At 37.2% G+C, this 21,651-nt stretch overlaps 1 protein-coding gene across 1 annotated transcript in view; it reads right to left on the minus strand.

Moving 5' to 3' along the window:
- The window catches only part of ITGA8 (integrin, alpha 8), a 122,335-nt gene that overhangs the window by 34,570 nt on the left and 66,114 nt on the right, over positions 1–21,651 (minus strand). Inside the window, exons 21-25 of the mRNA XM_009330599.1 lie at positions 16,885–16,977; positions 11,040–11,119; positions 7,882–7,962; positions 2,936–3,041; positions 925–1,083 (exon numbers count right to left, since the gene is read on the minus strand). Coding sequence (XP_009328874.1) covers positions 925–1,083; positions 2,936–3,041; positions 7,882–7,962; positions 11,040–11,119; positions 16,885–16,977 — 519 coding nt within the window. The remainder of the gene's footprint in view (positions 1–924; positions 1,084–2,935; positions 3,042–7,881; positions 7,963–11,039; positions 11,120–16,884; positions 16,978–21,651) is intronic.

Raw genomic sequence — 21,651 nt, forward strand, 5'->3', positions numbered from 1 at the left:
AAGCAGCAGAATTTGCCCTGAGAGGTTTTGCAGTCTCTGTCCTTGGACGTTTTAAAGACCAGACTGGATAAATCCCTGAACAACCTCGTCTGATCTCACAGCTGACCCTGCTTGAGCAGGATGTTGGATCAGAGTGCTCCTGACGTTTCTTCCAACCTGAATTAGCCTATGATCCTAAAAAACCAAATCACCATACAAATTAGCTGTAAATTATTTGTGATGGAATAAAAAACTAAAATTGTGTTACACCCTTTAAAAATAGTTAATGCTACAATACCTGGTGGCTGTCTGCTCTCTATTAAATAAACAGCTCCGAGAAGTTCATGTCTTTCAATTTAATGATATTGCATTATTGTGCTATAAAGGATTTTCCCCACTGCTAACAGGTTCAGATGTAAGACCTTTTGATAAACAAATCAGTGCTAGGTTGTATCAGACTCAACTGAAGAGCTATGTGCATCTCTTGACATAACAAAGGCTTACGTCACCTTTGGGAGTTCATCTGCTGAGCACTGCTGTACAGATGACTTTCTGAATTAATGTACTCCTTAGGACACAAAAACTTTCAGGGTCCCATGAGAACTGAAAAATTTTCTATCATCTATCCAAAGCCATGTTAAAAATGACCCTCAAGGAAAACCCTGCAAATTTCCATTAAAAAAATATCTTTTATCTAATGCTGCGATACTGAATCAAAATACAAGTTTCTTCTGATAAGAAGAGTACAGAAACCAAACACATACCATGCAACGCAACTGTCACACTAGAAACATTATAGACTATCTATATCTTGCTTCTTACCCAGGAAAATGATCTCAGGGTCATTGTGAAAAATTCCCGAAAAGCTCCATCCCATTGTGAAGTGTAGGCAGAAAAAATCAAGCAAAATGCAGACAGGGATGGAAATAAAAGGGGCTGACTTACCTTTATTTGCATTGTATTAATAGGAGAGCTCGTCTGACAGCGCAATGGTCCATGCGTCTGAATATGAAGAATATAAAGAAGCAATTCTTCTCGACTGGACACAGGCCAACCGACATGGAGAACTGTATTGTTGATGGCACTTGGTCCTATGTTGTGAAGCTGTCAAACAAATATCATCAGTACTTTCCAAGGCAGTAAATAACAACAAAAACCACAGCAACCACCACTTAGACATTTTCAAATTCTTAGTGTTCACAGCCTTGAAGTACCTTGGGAAAGCTATATAGATTATTAATATCATTTTATTGATGGAGAATCTGTGGCAGGTAGGGGAAAAGGACCTCTTCATGTTAGTCACAAAGCCAGTGGCAAATCTGGCAGAACAACCGTTTTTGTCTGAATCTGTATCCAAGAAATCCATCACCTTTCCCATTTTTTCCTACATATGAAAGAGCTGAAATTACCTAAAAAAGTATAAAAAACCCAAACCAAAACACACTAGCAAAATACACTATACAAATACATACAATGAACCTTAACAGAACATACTTGAAAATAGTAGCTGAAACTTCAGGACACAAAAGAATCACATTTCAGGGTGCAGGAATAGAAGGTATAGCAGAGCTTAAACTAGTTTTAGTGGTTAAAAACCCTACTTTCAACACTTCTCAGTTCAAATTTCCCCAAAAGAAAAAAAGGAACTAGTTTTCCTAAAGTAACATCCCAGGACATTATTCTTTTCTGGGAAAATGAGTAAAGATAGAAATCATAGAAATTTAAAAAACTGGGCTATTAAAATAGTTTTCTTATATCAGTTTACATTTTGAAAATATCTGATGACCACAGGAAGTTTGGATATGTGTTAACACTGGGCATGAGAGCTAAAGAAGCAGAACACCATGGAGCTTTACTCAAAGTTTCTAGAGATGTGAGAACCTCCTTTTTTCTAAATGTGCAGAATTTTTGTGACTGATGAGCTTTATTTAGAACCAAATAAAACCCACTTTCAATCTTACATCTTCTTCAGTAAAGGATTTTTGGGTGGGTGTTTGGCCTTTTTTATGCTTTGCTGATATCAATAAACCATGAAAGGAGTTTCTTTAATCACTGTAACTAATCACTGTAACTATTTTAATACATTTGAAGTCACATATGAAACAGCCCAAATGCTTGAGACAGGAAGATTTGTTAGAGATTTTTCAGTTTAGAGAAATGTGTTAAGGTGAGGAATTCACAAATAATATTTTGTATTTTACAGTCTGATTCATTATAGTTTAGTATTAGTCATGCAAATTGTAATCTTACACTGCTGATTAAGCTCAGTTGCTTATATTTTCTTGAGTGCTAGTTTGTGAATTATAACCATATGTGAAGCATTCTCTTTTACCCCCTAGAATAAAGGTCATCCATCAGATTCCAAAGATGGTCTGTATTTGATGTAGTTCACTCAAGGCACTTTCTTCTAACCTGAACTCTTCTCTTTTAATTGATGAATCATCCATAGAAAAAACCCAACAACAACAGAAGGTAGAAATATGTATACTTCAAACATTAAGAGTTATTTTCAACAGAACATTTTCTGAGCAACGAGGTAACAAGTTATATGTATGTCCACAGTTTTTTTTCAGTTAGCTCATTGTTAAAGGAAACATATTTTTTCCTGTGCACAACACTCACAGCTTTTAATGAGAAACCAGTCAAATCACTGAAAATATTTGGCATTGATTGTAATGAGCTTTTAAGCACTGTTTTTAATTCTTGTCAAACACACAAAATGTTTATAGATCCCTTAAATATCAAAGACAGACTCCTAGCATAAACTAATATGTCCTCCACTAACATGAACAGATACTGGGGTTGTGAATTCACAGATTAAATTTGGGTCATGTGCTAAAGTCAGAATATTTACATTTGTGGCTTTATCTAGTTGCAGATAAAGACAATAAGCCAAATTCATCAGGATTTCAATGGGAGCAGCATGAGGTTCTGTGGCAACATGTATAATTTTTACCTCATAGATGTGTTCTACTAAAGGACCAAGTTCTTCTTCTTTTGTAGGTTCATCTTTGGGTTCCCAGTTGTGAAGTGGCAAAATAATTGTTGGGGGGTGAGACACTCTGTAATATATAAACCAGGTTGAAACAGTAACTGTTACCAGTGACCGGCTCTTAAGAAACCTGAGCTCTTAAGGGCATTTTATTTGGCGACATTCATTAGAATTAGGTGAGGTGAACAATACAATGCTTCCATAATACCTAGTCTTTACAGACTACTGAGGGTGTGCATTTAGTTTCATACTTCCTCTGATGGATGGTCCTTTCCAGATAAGGGAGTGACTCTACTTGGAGAGAGGAATGCAGTCTGTCGGGCATTTACATCATCCTCACTGATGAGGTATCTGAATACATTATCCACAAAACTAGAGTAATGATACATAAATAAATGTATTTTCTCATTTCCATTTAAAGCCTGTAGATGTTTAATGTTATGCATCTTCCTTCCCTGCAATCCATTTTTAGATATTTATTTAACTGCTCTGACTGTAAATTCCTTATAACCTCTGTTGTTATTCCTTTAAAAAACCTTGCAAAGTAGTCTATCTCATTTTACAGGTGGGAAACTGAGGTACTGTCACTTCCATAAAGCCACAATGGAAACTGGTGTATCAAGAAACTGAATTCAGGACTAGAGCCTGAAATAGTGCTCCAGGTTCCCATTTGCTTCGCAAACGAAGTGGCATCTAAGGCATTCCCTGAAACACTGTTGCAACTCACAACATGTAAATCAAACATAAATGAAGAAAACAGTGACTTAACATTTGACATCTTTCTTTCCACCTGCTATTTTATTTTTCCTTTCCTTCTCTGTCTGACCTCAAGAAAGGACCAAGTAGTCTTCTGTCAATGTTTCTATTTGAATCACAAGCATTTTATTTCCCATAAAAACTGGAAGTGCCTTGGAGGGATCCCATTCAGATGCCAACTTTAATCTTATTCAGTTGTTGAGAAGTTGGGAAATCAGATCCCAAGAATTTCTTTTAGCATGGTAGGTGAGCTCTGGCACCGACATCTGTCATCTGCTAGTCCTGAAAGTAGCTCTTGGTGCTAAAACTGTAAGTATTACTCTTTCTTTACAAGGGTCAACTCTCACTCAGTTTTGCTGGCTTCCAGAATCTTTAGCTTAAAGAAAAGCTGCAAAATTTCAATGCTTGTTTTTCCAAAGCTGGAAGTTTGCTGACCGAAAATGGTTAAAAAAGAATTGCTAATGAGCTTTTTTCAGAATATATCATTTGACTAAATAATTTCAGAATAATATCATTTGACTAAAATGATAGACTTCTATCCATCGATGTTAATTCACTTTCCCTTGAGTCTAAAACAGAGAAAGCACCACTGCAGATTGCCCCTTGAAGAAGAGAACAGAAGACTGGATGTTTTGTTACAAATGGTGGCATTTTAAAATACTTTAGGAAGAAACAAACTGTTCTTGCTTCCAGCTCTTATGTCATATAAAATGAGTGAAATGTCTGATAGAAACTTTTCTGCAGAATACAGCTTCCCAAAGCAGCGAGGGATCCCAGAGAAGAACAACTTAATACCATCCAGCTAAAGTACAACTCTTCATGAAATTTAGGGTATCCTGGAGTATCCTGCTAACTCTAAATACTTCCCCAGACTTCAAAAGGCCAGCAGTTTGTACTAACAAGTATGCCAGAAGACAAATTTACAAGCCAAATCAAATAATAAAGGAAATTAAACATATTCATTAAAAAGTCATTTCAGATGAGGTACTTAGCCTAACTTGTTATATTTCACAAATGGCCTTGTTTCCAATAGAATTTTAATTATTAATTGCTGTTGGGAGAATAGGAATTTCCTATATTGTTACAAAAGCCAAGACACAGAGATCCTTAAGCTACCGCAAAAATTTGCAAACCAGAAAGTGTACATAGACAAAAAGAAGCAGGCATGAGGTTTCAAAACCCAGTGTTTTCTATTACATTTCCTGTGTAGTGTTTTTCTTATCCACAGAATTACAAAGTGCAAAGTGTAAATGTAGACATTCAATTAAAATGATTATAAAGTACATAAGAATATTTATATTAACAGATTTTACAGTTATTTTGAGGACTTCTGCTATTGACATGAAAGTAGCAAAATCAGATCGAATTAAACAGAAATCCTCTCTTTTGATTATTTTATTTTATTTTGCATTTAACTGAGAATATTTTTAATATTTGGATGATTTATTAGACAAGGATTTTTCCTAAACTTTTAGGTGACAACGATCAGTCAAACAAGAGCACTGAAAAATAAGATAAAGGAAGTATGTTCTACAGAAAATGCTTATGTGGGATATACAATAAGATATATATATACAATAAGAATTCTGCCAGCTGCAATCCTCCCGGTCCGAATTACTTCCTTCCTGAATCCCTCATTCCTCTAGTGCTCTTTCAGTAGTGGGAAATAACAGTTACAACTATAAAACTCTTACATTTTTATAGAAAAAGGGTAAGCAGAATAATAAAATCTCAGTTATCAGAGCAACTGCTCATTGAATGAACTATCTAAGGAGTTACCCTAAATTTCTTTTGAATAGGATATTGAAGAAGATTTCTTCCTTTCTCATAGAGGCAGTATTTGCATGGGTCCACTGTGCAAGTATATATGCAGGTATGCATACGCACAATTTGATAACTACTTACTTTTCCTCAGTAAAATGTACAATGATTCCAATCTCACTTCATGCAACTCTGTGCAGAGCAGTAGGGAAATCAATGCAAGATATTTTCCAGTCCAAATGTAGACACAGTCTCTCTTTTATTTTTATCTAGGAAATTGTGAGCAAATAGTTCCCTCGGAGCTGTATGCTTTAGTATTTCTGAGTAACTAACAAAATCTGTCAACAAAGCATTTGGGAATTTTCCTTTGTACATGCATGCTATAGCTAATAAGAGAATGAAAAGATTTAAGAGGAAAGGAACTGGAAGTCATTCAATTAAGTAATTCCTCTGTATTTAATGACCTGTTTCTTAGCACTGCAGGCAGCAATTCAAGCCACTTTTTCCACTTGTGGGCATGCTCTTTTTAAGAACTGAGGATGTTTTGGTCATTTTTTGGTGTCTATCTCTTTACCTGTTACAGAACTTTTTATTAAAAAGAACCCACTATGGCACAGAAAGAACATGATGGAGGCAAAAAGTTTCCAAAAAGTTTGCAAAGAATACAAAAAAGTTTGTAAGATTTTTCTATTGAAGTGATGAGCAACTTCACTGAAATAAACAGAATCCACAGCACTGGAAGCAGCCTTTACTGAGAAGTCTTGTGTATGTATCCATAACCATTTCATTGATGCACTGAAACTCCAGCCAGTCCTTAACCTGGGTGTCCACCCATTGCAACATCTAGCAGTTGCTGGCTCCCAACATTCCTCACACATCTGCAGCCCACCAACTAACCCCTTTGATTCTTACTTCCTCAGCCTCTACTTCTCTTTCTGTGTTACCTTCCCCCTCATTTTTTATTTTTCACCTCTCTTCCTATCCAGCTCATTTCCCTAGATCACCACTAACTACAGAAAATGAAGTAATACTCTCATTTCTGTTCTTGTTAAACATGTTGTCTTTCAACTGCTCCTTTTCAGAAATATAAGCATTAACATATATCCACACAGTCTTTGAGTGCCAGTCCTCTTTTTTCCACCTAACTCTAGCCTTAGGGTTAGTCTTCTCAACCTAGAAAACACTTACAAAATGTGATGAAAAATACTTTAAAAATCTCCCTGATTTAGATTGAGTATTAGAGCAGAAAATATGATCTCTGTGATCTCCAAAACAATTGGACTGTCTGCTGGCACTAGGTAGTTGAAGTGTTGTCTTATAAGTGATAACAATAAACAATAAATCCATAAAAGCATTCATAAATGCATTTTTATTTGTTTACACCTAAGGCAGCCCCTTGAGGTGCACCATATAAAAGACATTTACCCCTCTTGCATCAGCCAGGCCTCACGGCCTGACTGTGGGAGTGAAGTTGGGCCATGTACCTCCTGTTCTCCCCTTGCAGAGCTGAGAATGGTTAAGGTCCGGAGCTGTAGTTTGAGAAGAGGAGATGCAGGAAATCTGATATCCCAGACAAAAAGCATTTGGGGCAATTATTTCCTTTAAAAGAACATCCTGCCGACTTCCTCCAGAATGCCAGGATAGGAGTCTAGTTCCAAGATTTTACAGGGCAGTCTGAGATTCTTATCACCAAATGGCATTTTATAGTTTCCGAAACCAAGCTGTATGTGAAAATAGAGGTAGAAATAATCATCTTTGATCATATCCTGTGCTTGCTTAGTTTTGGTATCCCTTGTGTCAGTGGACAGGCGCCTGCTTCAGATGGAAATGTTAGAATCCTACAGTAAGTAGTAGCTGGTTGACCTCTTGTCATAGCTCATTCCTTATTCATCCTTTTTCCAAAGGCCTCACTCTGCTTTCTATTAGTATATGCCTTGCCATAATGTGTTTCACCATTCCAGTCATACAAGCAGCAGATTCTGCTTTGGTATTCAGAATTAAGTGCCTAAGTGGTCACACAAGCAGACCTACACATATGAACAGGCATTTTGTACTAGTAACATCCATACACAATTTGAATGCCCAAATAAAATGTTGGCTCTGACTGGTGTTACTACAATGTGGGTTTCTACAGCACGCTGGATTTGCAGACACTCAGTAAGCTTACTGGAGTCCATGTGGGCAGTCCTGCTCTACATGACCTGATAAGTCCTTAGTAGCTCCATCCTGCAAGGCTTGCAGGGGTGAGACTCCCCGGGAATTCTTAGGTGTTCTTGGTGGATAAGGCTTTTGGGATTATAATATGTCAAAAGATTCACTACATGGGATTATTATATGTGGAAAGATTCAGTACAAAAAGTAGTTATTATGAATTGAAATGGTTGAATACTTACCCTCTGATCTGTACTTGAGCCACAGCACTGATGTTGATATGGAGGTTAACTAAATTGCTGGTGGGATTAATCTTGTTAGAACTGGAAAAGATATGTACAAGGGTTAAAAAGGTTATTTAGCAGAACTCTAGGTTGTTATAGATACAGCACTGAATACCACAAGGCCTACAATTAGGAAGCGATACCATTAGACATATTACAGCATGGCCTTGCTATTGCCACTCTTCAGTCTTGTAGGACACTGGTATTTAAGTTTGATATTATCTGAGCTCATCACATGTTTAATAATATAATCAATTCAAGCTTCCTTTAAAGAATCCTATGTGTGAATACGATGATACAAATTTATTTAGCTCAGAATATCATGTCAATTCCCTTGTTCAACTTGGCTATCTGTACGGATAGGAGTATCTTAATAGAATACAACAGTGTTTCATGCATTGGAGGAAGCCAGTGTTAATGAACAAGATAGGCTTTGTTATAATAAAATTTGCTTTTATGACTCTCCAAACTTGTGGCTTCTGCATGACAGAGTCTTTGAAGAAAAAGAACCAAAATAAACTGGTTTTTTACCTTTCTTATTTTCTCCTCTCCCCTATCCAGAGAGTGTTTACACTCTTAATCCCACTTAACAGTGAAAACAGATCTCTATGTTTAAAGCCTAGTGCTCTCACTCATTTTATTGTCTTTTCTTATTGCAAATCCTTAGTAGTAAAGGCAGTTTGTCTTACTTCAAAAGGCCATTCCTATGACTATAGCCCATTCATGTAAAGAAAGGTTTGCAGGTTCAAATTCATGAAGATAGTGAAAATAAATAATTACAGACTTTGATTTTATTTAATTATGGGATTAATGATACTAAGTTTGGAGGTTTTTTCCAAGCAAGTGTAGAAGTACTTCCTTGCTTCATGGAGACTAAGTTTCTACTGCTGTCACAGTTTACTGCTATCACATCTGGGTAGCTTCAGTCAAATGGAAACATTCAGAGGCGGCCAGCATTCCCAGAGACTGACTCTTGAGGAGTAAAAGGCAATACTGCTTTGATCCAGGCTTTCTGGTTACAGATTGCTAAAATTAGGAGCAGCTCTAATTTGTTTGTTAACTAATGCAGATTCCCCTCAAACATAATTTGAACTTTTGATGTAATCCTCTATAGCCATTGCTTTGAGTACAAAAAGTGCTTAAAGTATAAAAATGACTATACCACTAATTTGTTAGAATAAGCTGCTCTCCAATTTGTATAATGGTACTACTTTCCATAGAGTTAAAATACAGATTTTGATCCTACATATTTAGTATTCAAATCATGTTTGTGCTTTATGGTATTTTTGTAGAGAAGAAAATAGTTTAAATAAAAGTGCCAGGACATCTCCCTCTCTAAAGGGGTATATAGTTGCCTAGCAAAATCCCCATCAGAAAAGGAATCAGATTTCAAGACACTGCTCAGCCTCTTGCTTATTTCCTATAAGTAATGAACGTCAGTCTTGCAAATCAAAATATTTATTCTCCACTTGATATTTTGGAGTAAATTAAAGGTCTCTCTTTTGAATAACTCAGACCAGGACACAAATCCAGACATGTTCTCTGCTTCCCTTTCCTTCCATTTAGGTAATTTCCTCTTTCTGCCTTATGGATTTCTGTTTCCTCTTTCTTTTAAGATTGTTTTACCTGTTCACTAAGGACATAGAAATGCACAAACTGTAGTGCTGCTTGAGAAGGAATGTACAAAGCAGTGAGTTCTAACTGTAGGGTACATTCCCTATGCAAGAAGTTTTACTTTTTTTCTTTTAAAGTATCTGGGCGCTCTTCAGCATTTTGATACCAGTTTATGGAAACTGTCCTTTTTGGTAGCCCAGCAGATTTCCTCCCTTTACATTTTAGGGAGTCACACTCATGAAGGAAGAATGAGATGTTGCTATCTCCTGAAGTTCAGACTTATTCCTCAGTAAAGCCTTGTCATTTTTTCTACGAAAGTGACCTCCCCTCAACTCTTATTACCTAAAAAGATCTAGCTACCCAAAAAGCTCTGAACCTCCCCAGTTTTACAGCATGAAAAGGGTAGTGACGAGAGCCTCTGATACCCATTTAAAACTGTATTGCTTGCATTAATGACCTGACAGTGAACAATGGTATGGATGGGGACCTACAAGCTAGATGTTATATCTTGTACTTCTCTCTGGAGGAGCCCATGCCCAGGTTTGCATGGTCTCCAGCTCCCCAGCCAGACCCCTGGGAGAGGGCTGAAGCCTGACCAGGCACCTCATTGTCTTCTGTGGCATTGCTGTGCCCTTCCCAAGTTTCTGCATGTCCTTTCCTTCAAGGGTTACATTCTGGAAACATGACTTAAACATTTTAAATGTCTCAGTTATTTACCATAGTGAACATGATCAAGGCCCTCATTAAAGGCCAGACATTAGCAATTAAGTCTCTCTGTGTGGGGCAGGGAGGGCCCCAACAGGAACTCCAGTGTGTATTTGATGAGGACAGATGGAGCAGAAGCCCTGCCACCTACTGAAAAAGTCCTAGGTTTGTTCTTGCTGTTATCCTAACCCAGCCCGTCCTGTGCTTTTTTGTCCCTGTGGAGGAAATACTGCTCAGCATAAAACAGAAGATTCTCCAGCAGTAATATATTTCAGCCCCACAAATGTGCAGGTAACTAATGGAAAAATGACAAAGGTTCACCTGCATCAAACTGAAACATTGTTTTCTCTTCACACCAGTAAATTTGTTGAGCAGATTTTAACTGTTCTCCTTCCATTTTCTAAATTGTTGTGAAGAAGTAGCGTATTTCTTTTTTTCAGAGCGTGGTATGTTTTTAAATACAGAACTTTGTTACAAAGTGATCACTGTTCATTAACCCTGAAGTGGAGAACAAAGTGCAAATTTGGCAAATCTGTAGAAGATTCTTGGACCACTGACCAAAACCAGTTACCCTGAATTTTAACAAAATAAAATCCTCAGAATAACTCTAAAACTGATTTTGATAAAAGCTAGCAAGGCTCCAACTCCAGAAGTCCTCCTGAAGAAAGCTACCATAGGAAAGCCCATGAAATAAATACCAACACTGAAGAGTTAGAGTGACCTTCTTACATATTAAACTTCAGATATCAACAGGAATTCAGAATTTAAATAATCATACTCTTGATAAAACACCTAACCTTTTTATTTGCAGCTCAAAATTGATGCTGAAATCTGCATTTTCAAAATGCTGAACAGAAAATCGAATGCCTGTAGAGAACTGGGAAAGAAACAAAACAACAGATTACAAAAAATGATTTGATCTTTCCATATTGAGAAAGCAGTACTGTTCAACATTGCATTTCACAGACTTGTATAGGATCCTGTTACTTTTTAAAATTAGTATGAAATAATATCATTTAGTTGTTTTCAGGAAAAAATACCATCCTGCCTGTGTATGTCACCAGATGGAAAACTTGGCTGGACAGAGGAAAGATCAAGAGGAACAGAGGAGCATACTCCCAAAAACACAGCGGTGGGCCTTTCTTCATCCAGACAGTCTTTGCTTTACTTTGCCAAGCCAAAAGAAAATAATAGCCGTCTGGCACCTCTCATCCCTGCCTCCATCCATGCATGGCTTTGTCCAGGTCTCCAGGGCTTCCTGCTCCTCCCGTTGTCTCTGCAGCCGTGACATATGAGCTGCATGCTTTAGGTGTTGCAGGGCTGACTGATCACCTGTTTTTCTTCTAGAGGTTAAATTAGCAGCAGCTTGATGTTTTAGTTTGATTTGGTTTGAGTTTTTTCATTGCAGCTTCTGGGAGCCATAGTTCAGTTAAGAGGAATACAACTTCAAAGTTATATTTGCAGTTCAATTTCCCACACCTTGCAGTGTGTGACCACAGAAGATAGAGGGTAAAACACACAGTTCCCAAAACTGAAGGAGATAAGGGCTGCCACTGGTGCTCCCTTGTGTTTATGCAGACCTTGCTTCCTCCCTCTGATAATGTCCATCTGCTTTGCAAGAAGGGCATGGAGTAAAGCAGAACAAGTTAATTCAGAAGAGAGAATGGAATTGCAGGGCTAACTAAAGAAGGAGTATACCATAGCATACGATGGGGTCTCTGTAACCCTCTCGTTGGACATAGTTACAGCCCCAGTATGCAAGTGGCAGGGGAGCAGGGGGAGATGCCCTCTGCCCTCCATGGTAAATTAATAAAATCGTACTGCAATGTTTAAATTAATGTTTTTAATTGCCTCATTTCAACTGCATGTGATTTAAATCTGGTAATTTTTGAAATGTGGATTTTGCATTGAGACTGACAGCAACGTCTACAGCCTGTAATCTTGTACAACTTCTCACTCCCCCCTACCTCCCCTATTGCCTGATGGTAGAATTTCCTGCCAGATAACTTGCACACTGTGCTTTCATTTTTTCAAAAAGGATGGTTACATATAGCCATATTCTCCATGTGGAGAAACAATCTTCCTGAGAAATTCATCAAAAGGCATTAGGAAATGAGGACATCATTCGTTCATCTCTGCCAATATCTGACTAGATTACAGGGAGGGGGGCGGGGGGAAGAAAAAGAGTTGTCTGCTTGGCATACTTTCCTTAACATACTTGGGGTAGCATTGTCAGCAACAGTACAGGACACAGCAATGTGGAGTTTTATGTTTGGGACCCAGATTCAACATCACTGAAGAGGAGGCATTTTCCTCTGTGGATGTGATTTCAGATGTTTAAGCAATTCCTTTTTCCCAAGCATTATTTTTTTTTAAATTTTCATTCAATTCTCCTTCTTTCCTCACTTGCAGTGGTGCATGACTGAATCTTAATCTCCAGAACGAGACTTAGCTAACACATTTCAGTTACTTCTTTCAGTTGTCCTATGCTGAAAGCAATATTGTCATCATAAAAGAAATGGCAAGTTCAAATCTTTGAATTCTGACCATTTTAATGTCATATTTATAGCTCTTTTTGGAAGCAAAATCTTTAAGATGAAAAGATAATGCTCATTAAATTAAACAGAAGCTGAATAGTTGTCTTGGAATTGAGACATAAGCTATTTTTAAGACCACTTTTTGGACATGATTTTAACAACTGTATTGATATTTCATTCACCTTTAAAAATATAACATGATTTTTTTAACATTTGAGACAAAAAATTCCAAATATTGAATTCAGCATTTCTCTTACTGTTTTTACTAATCAGTCTATATAAATTTGTTTCCACTTACAGCAGAAAAAAGTTTTGATGAACCAAAGACAAAATTTTCCTCTGAGCAGACATGAACTGCAGTTTTGATGATCTATTATACTCCTGAGGCTTAATCCCTTATTTAATACTGAAACACACTCCTACTGTATGAGTCTAATAAGCTGCAGATGTTGCCTTTGTATGGTTGTATGACTTTGTTAATGTCAAGTAGCCCTTGACACTGCTACTAATAACGGGGCTAAGATGCTCACATGCCCTTGCTGAAAACCCACTGAGGCCAAAGGAGTTGAATTTGCTTGAGCTTGTAACTTAGCAATCACTCAACCTCCGTATTTTAGTAAGACATTCATTTTATCAGACTAGTTTAATTGTATTCAAAATTTTCCAAGTGAAGTTAGTTTCATTAAAATTGCATTATTTTCCACGTGAGTAACATCATTTATCTTTGAAATACATGACATTTCTGCTATTACTGATTAGCTTTAGTCTGTTATTATGTTCAACAGGATCTCGGAGTACGCTGGGAGACAGAGGGCTAGCCTGTTTTGAAATGTCTTACAGTGCATATGAAAGCTAAAGCCTCTGTGCTCTTGAAGAATCAGTTCGGTACCTACCAGGAAATGGGCAAGACCTCCCAAGCCTCCCAGTCTTCTAACCTTACTTCTATTCATTTTTATTAACTTCCAAATTGTTCTACCAGAATTGATAATAAAACCTACATCTCACTTGCTAAGGCCGCTGAACAGGCATTAGGAAGCTTGTCAGTCTGATCCATTTCAGTGTCATAAATAAGAACTTTGAGCACTCTTTGCCAGTGAGATGGTATCACAGACGTTTAGTTTGCATTCTGGGCCATATGGTGGTGTGATTTTCCTTCCCATTTCTTTTTATCTTCTTTTTTATCTTTTTATCTTTTTTTAACTGCAAAGATATTACTGAAAAGGTTAAGTAATTTTTGTGGCCAGTAAACGATTTTAAGGGCACAGACTTTCAAAAAGTCGGTGATATACCAATTTTGATGACAATAATGCATTTTGAAGATATGAAGTGTCAGACAACTCTGTAGCCCACTGAAGTAACATCCCATGGGTTACATCACAAAATCCTGACATAACCTTCATACTCAGAAGCTGATCTTAAAGAGTTCAAGAATTGTAGGATTTCAGGGTGCTGAAAAGTCATTACAATGACTCAATAGTTAAAAGTTTTAGGAATGTTTGATTTTGACCAAACCTTCCCACTCCCTCACAACTTCCACAAAGAGCCCCTTTCTGACCGAATATTTTGAGAATAACTGATCTCTTGCCAGAGCAGAATTGTTTTGCAAAATTGGAAATGGATCAGAGCAGCCTTTCGTGATTTATACAATTTGTACAAAGGGCTGGTATTTCACTGTTGGAAGTACATTTGCCATCATAAATATGTTTGGACTGAAAAAGCTCAAGTCCTTTCACATTTACTAAGCTTCCAGGAGAGCTGGTTTCAAAGATAAAGTTAGGCTTTAAGCTTTCACTCACTATAATCAAACACTTTTGCCATCTGGCTTTGTAATGCTCTATCTTCATATGCCTTACTTTTCAAGGGTGGGATTCTTTTGTTATAAGCCAGAATACCCTTAAACATGTTATGAACCCTGCTGTTTTATTCTGCTACTTCTAAGTCTTTCTTTATGAAGTATTCTGCTTAGGAATATTTGGTAACAGTGCATTTATGGCAGCCCTAGAGCTGATTCTGAAGAAAAACAGGATTAGTTGTGCTCTGAGAATTCATAAGGAGACAGGTGAGAGTAGTACTGCTTTAGTGGCCACCAAATATCATTCCTGAAGTCTTGACACTGCTAGCATTTTGGGTCAAGGTCGATGTGGAAACAGGGCTTTGGATTCGAAGGGAGGAGTGTGAGGGGCTGTAGTCTAATACCTCCACGCTCAAACCTTTCCATTGCTTATGTTTATGACAGTATGCAAACCACAAAGATTTGCTCCTAGCTTGATATACAATGTTAGTGTCTCTTCTGTTTAGTCTTCCTTTTCTCTTCCAAACCCATGGGTTTTCATGCTCTCCTTCCCCCCCACTGCACCCCAAACAACCACAAGATTCTTGTCCACTTTTGTCTGTATCTTGAGAATTTGCTTCTGCCATGAGACTAACCAGGAAGCCACTAAACAGATATATAATTTTGCTGGTTTTCTGGTACAAGAAATTATTCTGCCTTGACTTGGGATTTATCTAGTGCTTTGGCCCATCATTGCCTCCCATCATCTCACTGTGAAAACTCCATTCCTCAGAAATGTCTTCAATTACTTTTACTTTTTAGGAGTTTCGTTTAGTAGAATAAAACAAAAACTATAAAACTGTTTAACCGTCTTTTCTATACTCGTTGACTCCAATATCTATCCAGTCTGCCTTCTTAGTGCAATGTCCTTCCCAGAAAATGTTTCTAGTACCCCCTTCAGACTTCTAGTTCATAGTAGTTCTACAGAGAAGGATCCTCACCAGGCAGGTTCCTGCTCCCAGTGGATCCATCACCTGGAGTTAATTTTTCGATGGTTTCCAGCTCCTTGTAATCCCAAAGAGTCCACCTGGGACTATTTGTGACCATGAAGGCAGTTAACTATGAGACACCTGGTCTCACACTCACTTTCAAAAGCTCTGTGACTGATCTGAAGCTAACCCCATGATCCAAACAAGCTTGTTCTAGTCCCAGTCTCCTATCATATGACCCATTTGGTTCTTTTATCGAGGATCCAACAGGAACTGCTTCAAGATCATAACAGGCCAGGAAAACATCCCTCTGTAGAGTCTGAAGAGTGAAATATTGATCTTCCATAGGACTAAACCTTAACTTAGTAGGGATTTTGAAAATACTAAGGAGATTTGCTTTGGTTTCTTTGCAAAGCCCCAGGCCCAATATGAAATGCAAACAGTGGTAGTTTTCAGTTAGAAGCTGTTGTTTATTCCTCATGTATGTTCATGCTGTTGACCGCTTCATTTTTATTAGGACAGCTTTTTATCTAGGTATAAAAGCATGGATTAGTTGTTTTTAGTTAAATATTCATAGCATTTATGAATTTATGAGCAGCGCTAGAATTCCTCTGCAAGGGCATCCATGGCTGAACATTCCTGAGTTCAACACTTCTGGGATTGCCCTGAACTGTTTTGTCACGAAATAGGGACAAGTGATGACAATTGTGGAATGGGTAGCACTTTTTTTATCTCCAAACCTATGTTTAATCGTTATCTGCTGTCCATCATCAGTCATTATTCAGTTCCACTTTTGTCTAAAAACAATGCTACCAATGTTCCATCTAATGCGTAGTATGATTTATGAATATCTGTCTTTGGAAAATGTTTAGAATTACATTAATAACTGGAAGGAAAACTTGACTCCAACCACATTTTCATGGATATAAATCATGATATAAACTGATAAGACAACACTTATGCACTCAAGATGAGAACCAGGCTAAAGAAGCTGTCATTTACTATACATATCCTAAGCAGAAAGAATACTAAAAGGGAGAAATAAACAGATCACATCATGGATTGGGATTCTCTTCTCATTATACTAGTGCAACTTCTGTTACTTAAATTGAGTCACTCTCATTTTATCAGGCTCTAGTGTCATTAATCTTTTAGAACAACAAATTGTTAGTTTTTCAGAAGCACAGTTCTGCCTTTTATTACACCAACAATTTCCTGTCCAAGTAAATAATTTGGTTTAGGTGCTGCTTATTGGGACACATTCTGCTAATTGAATAGTTTTCCATTTGCTCCCCTTTAAATTCAATTAGATAAAAATCAGTAAACGCATCTGGTTTTCCCTTACGTTTGCGCCAGCCACCATGGGGTTCCCAAGATCACAGACCACCATTCTAGTTTCATTTTCCATCTTGTAATCACAGCTCAATACACGCAGTGCCTGTAACAAAAGGACACCAATATGGAGGTCAGAGATCACAGTGAAATGTATCCAGTTGGGAAAGTGATGCCTTTTTGACTGTGACATTTCTTTTGATTTCACACACCTGCTCAGTGCACTTAGCAAAACATTTAATTGGTTATTGTCAGACAATGGGGGAAAACTGATGTCAGGGAAAAACAAACACGAAGGTTTCCCAGTACCTTAAGAGCCATGATGACATTACTCTGTTTCTAGTTTTAACGTACTGCTTTGTTGTTGTGAATCATTCGTATAGCCATAATGACTCAACAGAGAAAAAAAGAGTAGGCAAAACTGAGTGAGAATAGGCCTCACGCTAATTGCAATGGTTGTATTATCCGTCACTAGAAGTCTCTGTAGTGAAATTCTGGCATTGGCAGAACTTTATTATAGACCGAGTCTAGAAGTTTATTTTCCAACCTATGGTAATTAAATACTTCTGTAAAAACATAAACTGTTACCTGTGTTTATAATTTAGCAACAAAGGAGATAGATTTTCACATTATCAGAAATTAAGGTTTGCATTGTTTATAGCAATAAGTAAAATTTAACTGTTTTTCCAGCAACTATTCAAAGTCCAGTTTGTACCTAGCATTTCTCAGGCAGTTTTGTTTGACAACTTTGAGGATACACTCATATAATTTCCCTCTAAAGCTCTTAATGTAAAATGTATCCTATGTTGTTTGGGTTTTTTTTTAACCCTTTAGTCTTTATCACTAGTTGTTATCATCTGTAAACAAAACAGACTGTATAAAAGGAGGAACAGCTACAGAATAGTGGAAATTAGGAGATATGGAGTAAGACAAAGCAACAAAATGCTTGGGTTTTTTTTCTGTTTTCCTCTCTGGCATATTCAATAAAAGAAAATACTTCCATATATGCGCAGAAGTAAACCAGCTTTGTAAAAGCAGGATGCAGCTAGTTGTTGCTATAAGACTCTCCCACTACCTTTCCTCTCATTTGTGATTCTCACAGATTAAGCAATACGTGCAAGGTCATGCTCTTTATATAAAAAGACCTGGGAAATCTCCAGACCACCAACTACCAATTCATTCCTATCTGTAAAAGCCAGCATGGACATGCTGACCTTATCATTTCCCGAGATCAAAACAAAAGATAGGGCATGTCCTAAAAGGAGCCCATGCAAAGCATGCCCTCAGTACACACCTCGCTATACTGACACTTTTACAATTTGCTAGAAGGAAACAAAGTTTTTTACACAGCATGTCCAGTGCACTAATAGCCTTTCCAAGCCATTCTAGGGTTGGGAGACACTATTTCCAGCTGGTTAATTAGAGGTGGGAGAAGAGAGGGTGTTAACACAGCTGAAACCAAACTTGTCTGGAAAACTGTTCATTTTAGCTTGATGTGTGGGTTTATAGTTTTGATTTTGTTTTGGGGGGGTGAAATGGGGCTCTAAATGTTAGAAAATAAATATTCATCTATATTTGATATTTTGCAGTTTCTTTATTAATGCTGTATCACACACCAGTGCAGAGTAAATCAGCCCTTATCACGCAATTTTTTGTCCCTTGAAGGCTGAGCAAATAGGAGTTTTGGTGGGTTTTCTGCAATTTGGAGGCTGTGGTCTTAGACTGAAAATGATTAACAGCACAGAATTTATATGACCAGCATCACAAAAGCTAATCTGTGGAGCCTAAAGATGTGACAAAGGGTCAGCTGTGGTAGAATTTCTTCAATACTGAGATTTATTGCCTTTGTTTTTTCACCAATCACCTTTTTGAGGTGGTTAAGTACAAACCAGGAAAATTAAAACCAGGTGGGAAGCAAGCAAGAGCAGAGACTTATACACCCAGTATTGTCAGTATCATTGAGTTCATATGTAACTCAGCCAGATGGAAGGTTTTGCCATAGAACCCTTCTACCTGCCACTGGTAGCAATTTATATTTTTATAGCAACACATGGTCTTTTTGGCAGTCTTGAGCAGAAGCAAAACCCCAGCAATTAACACGTGTGCTCCCAGGGTGCATTTTAACTAGAAAATGATTGGATGCTTTAAGTAATCCAGGCAGCCTACAAACTTGAAACTCTTTCTGGTGATCTTAGTGATGAATTACTAATTGATGCCAGAATAGTTAAGCACAACAGGCTGCAGAGTAAAACACCTCCTCTCTTTCCTTGATCAACACCTTACAATCTTATTTTCTGAGGAAGAGTGGATGGATTAGGTACCAGGTGCCAGAATCTAGCTTCTCATCTAGCTGGTGTATGAAGAACTAGAGTTTGTCCTCACAAGGCTCAAATCACATCTCATCTAGCCAGTCACCATGTCCTTATTCTAAGAATTTTCAGGCAAGACAAGAAGGTTTCAGGTCTTTTTCCTATTTTAAGAGAGTGTCACGCTTTAGTTCAGAAAGGCATGAGGATAATAGCTCAGAGCTTATCCATTGCAGTATAAATCTGGTTGTGACCTGCAACAATTCTGCAGTTCCCAGCCTGAGCAGAGACAGTTATGCCAAAACACATAATGTTTTTGGTGTGGAACAAATACCTATTAGGGCTTTGTATTTGCCTGATTTACTTCTACTAATTATTCCATGTGAATTTCGGTTCCAGCCATTGCTACTAAGGCAGGATTGAGCTGTTCAATACGGGTAACTCTTTCATGGAGCAAAGGATTAGTGCACAGTATTCAGGCAATGGCTTGGGGTTCAAACACACAGGCATGCTATTGTAGTGTAAGAATGTACCATTCAGCAAGTATATACTGTCTCTGGATCTACTGCTGCCCATGGAAATGTGAGATAATATAACGAGGTTATACTTTTCTCATTGCAGTTAATTCCAGTAACTCCACACCTACTGCATATGCATAGTTATTACAAGCCAACAGGTTTCCAGTAACTTGTAAAGCTGTGGTAATTTACTCATTTACCTGGTCTCTGGAGCTTCTAAATGTTTCCACAACACAACAAATGAATAACACATTTGATTTAATTTCAAGTCATTATATTTCATTAATCAGCTTGTGACTGAAGGAAGTATCAGTATGTGCAAGAGTCAATGAAACTTCAAAATCATATCCTTGACCTCAGACTTTAAGATCACACACGTTCACTTGGCTCTCCACTTGCATATGATCATGTACATCTGTGCAAAATGCTACTCTTTTGATATGGTTACACTGTCTATGTACAATATGCTACAGAATCAGGCCTGAGATAACAAGATAATGACAACTGAGGCAGGTCAAACATTGTATTCCATAAAGCTGAAGAGAAGAGGTAGAAGGCAAGTGAATTTTCAGTTAAGTTGTTGACTTTAACACTTTCCGAGTGTAATTTATATGATATAGAATAACCCAACAAATTGTTCCAAAAAAATCATGTTGGACAGGAAGCACTTAAGGGATAAATTTATTTCTCTATTAGATAGACTAAATCCAGAGTAGCCCCATAATAAAGTAGCCTAATATCCTCTATTAGGATTTTATTTATTTTATTTTATGCTGAAAATACTCTGTATTAAATTAAGGACATTTCAGGAGCAGTCACAGATGCTTCATTGGCAGGGCGCAGTGCAAACAGAAAAATAAGAAGTGAAATCCTGACTCCACTGCAACTGACAGCCAAATGTTAATTTTCATTTGTGGTCCTTGCCTCAAAGTACCCACGGACTGAGACCTTTTTTCCATATACCTCAGTGTTTACTGCATACCAGTGTGATAATTTCTTCTGTGCTCTTGTCAAGTGGTTCAAATTGCCATATTTTTTTAAAGCCCTATAGGTTGAATTAATTGAGTCCCTCTTTAATTTATGCTCATTTATACTATGACCCCTAAGAATTTGGTCATCCTGGTAACACATGAACCTCTGATACCTAGGATTCTGATCACTCTGGGGAAAAAACTGAAAAAACCTCCTAATTCTTGTTCTGAGTGGTCGAATTACTTAATTTGTATGTTGGACAGAATGAATTAAATGAGAAAACAGAACAGGCAGTATATAAAAGAATGAGTTTAAAAACATGTTTTTCCATTCTAACTTTTCTTTTTAAATTACAAAGATTTTATATTCTTCTTTGTTGTGTTCACAGCAGTTTTTGGTGACATATGGCAGTACAGAAAAGCAACTGAATACACACAAGAGCCAACCTCCACCAGCAGTTAAATGCCAGCAAGTTTTAGCTTTGTCTTTTTGAAGAAAATTACAATATCAATTTATTTTCCAAATGCACTTAGAAGTGATTTTTTAAGTTTATTTAATGGAACCATAATATCATGAAGACCATAGTTTTAAAAAATATACATTTACAGTATAAAAACAATAGAAAGAATAAACTTGCTTTCAGTACCATATGTAATCTTGTTGAAAACTGTACCTGCAATGCGGAAGGGAAGACACTAAGAATGATGTAGATAGTAGGACTAATGTTTTGGTCCTTCTCAGAAAGAACATAATGACATCCCTTTGAATGGAATAAGTATGGAAAGTAAGAGAATATGAAATAAATTGTGTTGTAGTGAACTAAGTAAATGCAGGCAAAATGAAGGCAATTTTTCTATAAATCCAGAAGAATTCAGAATTGGACTTATCAAAAATGTATTTTATCTTCCACAAAATCTGAAGAAAATTAAAAAGTTGCATTATGCTTCCTGGGCTTTTAAAAATTTATTTTCAAAATAAAAAGAA

Source organism: Pygoscelis adeliae, unplaced genomic scaffold, assembly GCF_000699105.1.
Source record: "Pygoscelis adeliae isolate BGI_AS28 unplaced genomic scaffold, ASM69910v1 Scaffold27, whole genome shotgun sequence".
NCBI lineage: Eukaryota > Metazoa > Chordata > Aves > Sphenisciformes > Spheniscidae > Pygoscelis > Pygoscelis adeliae.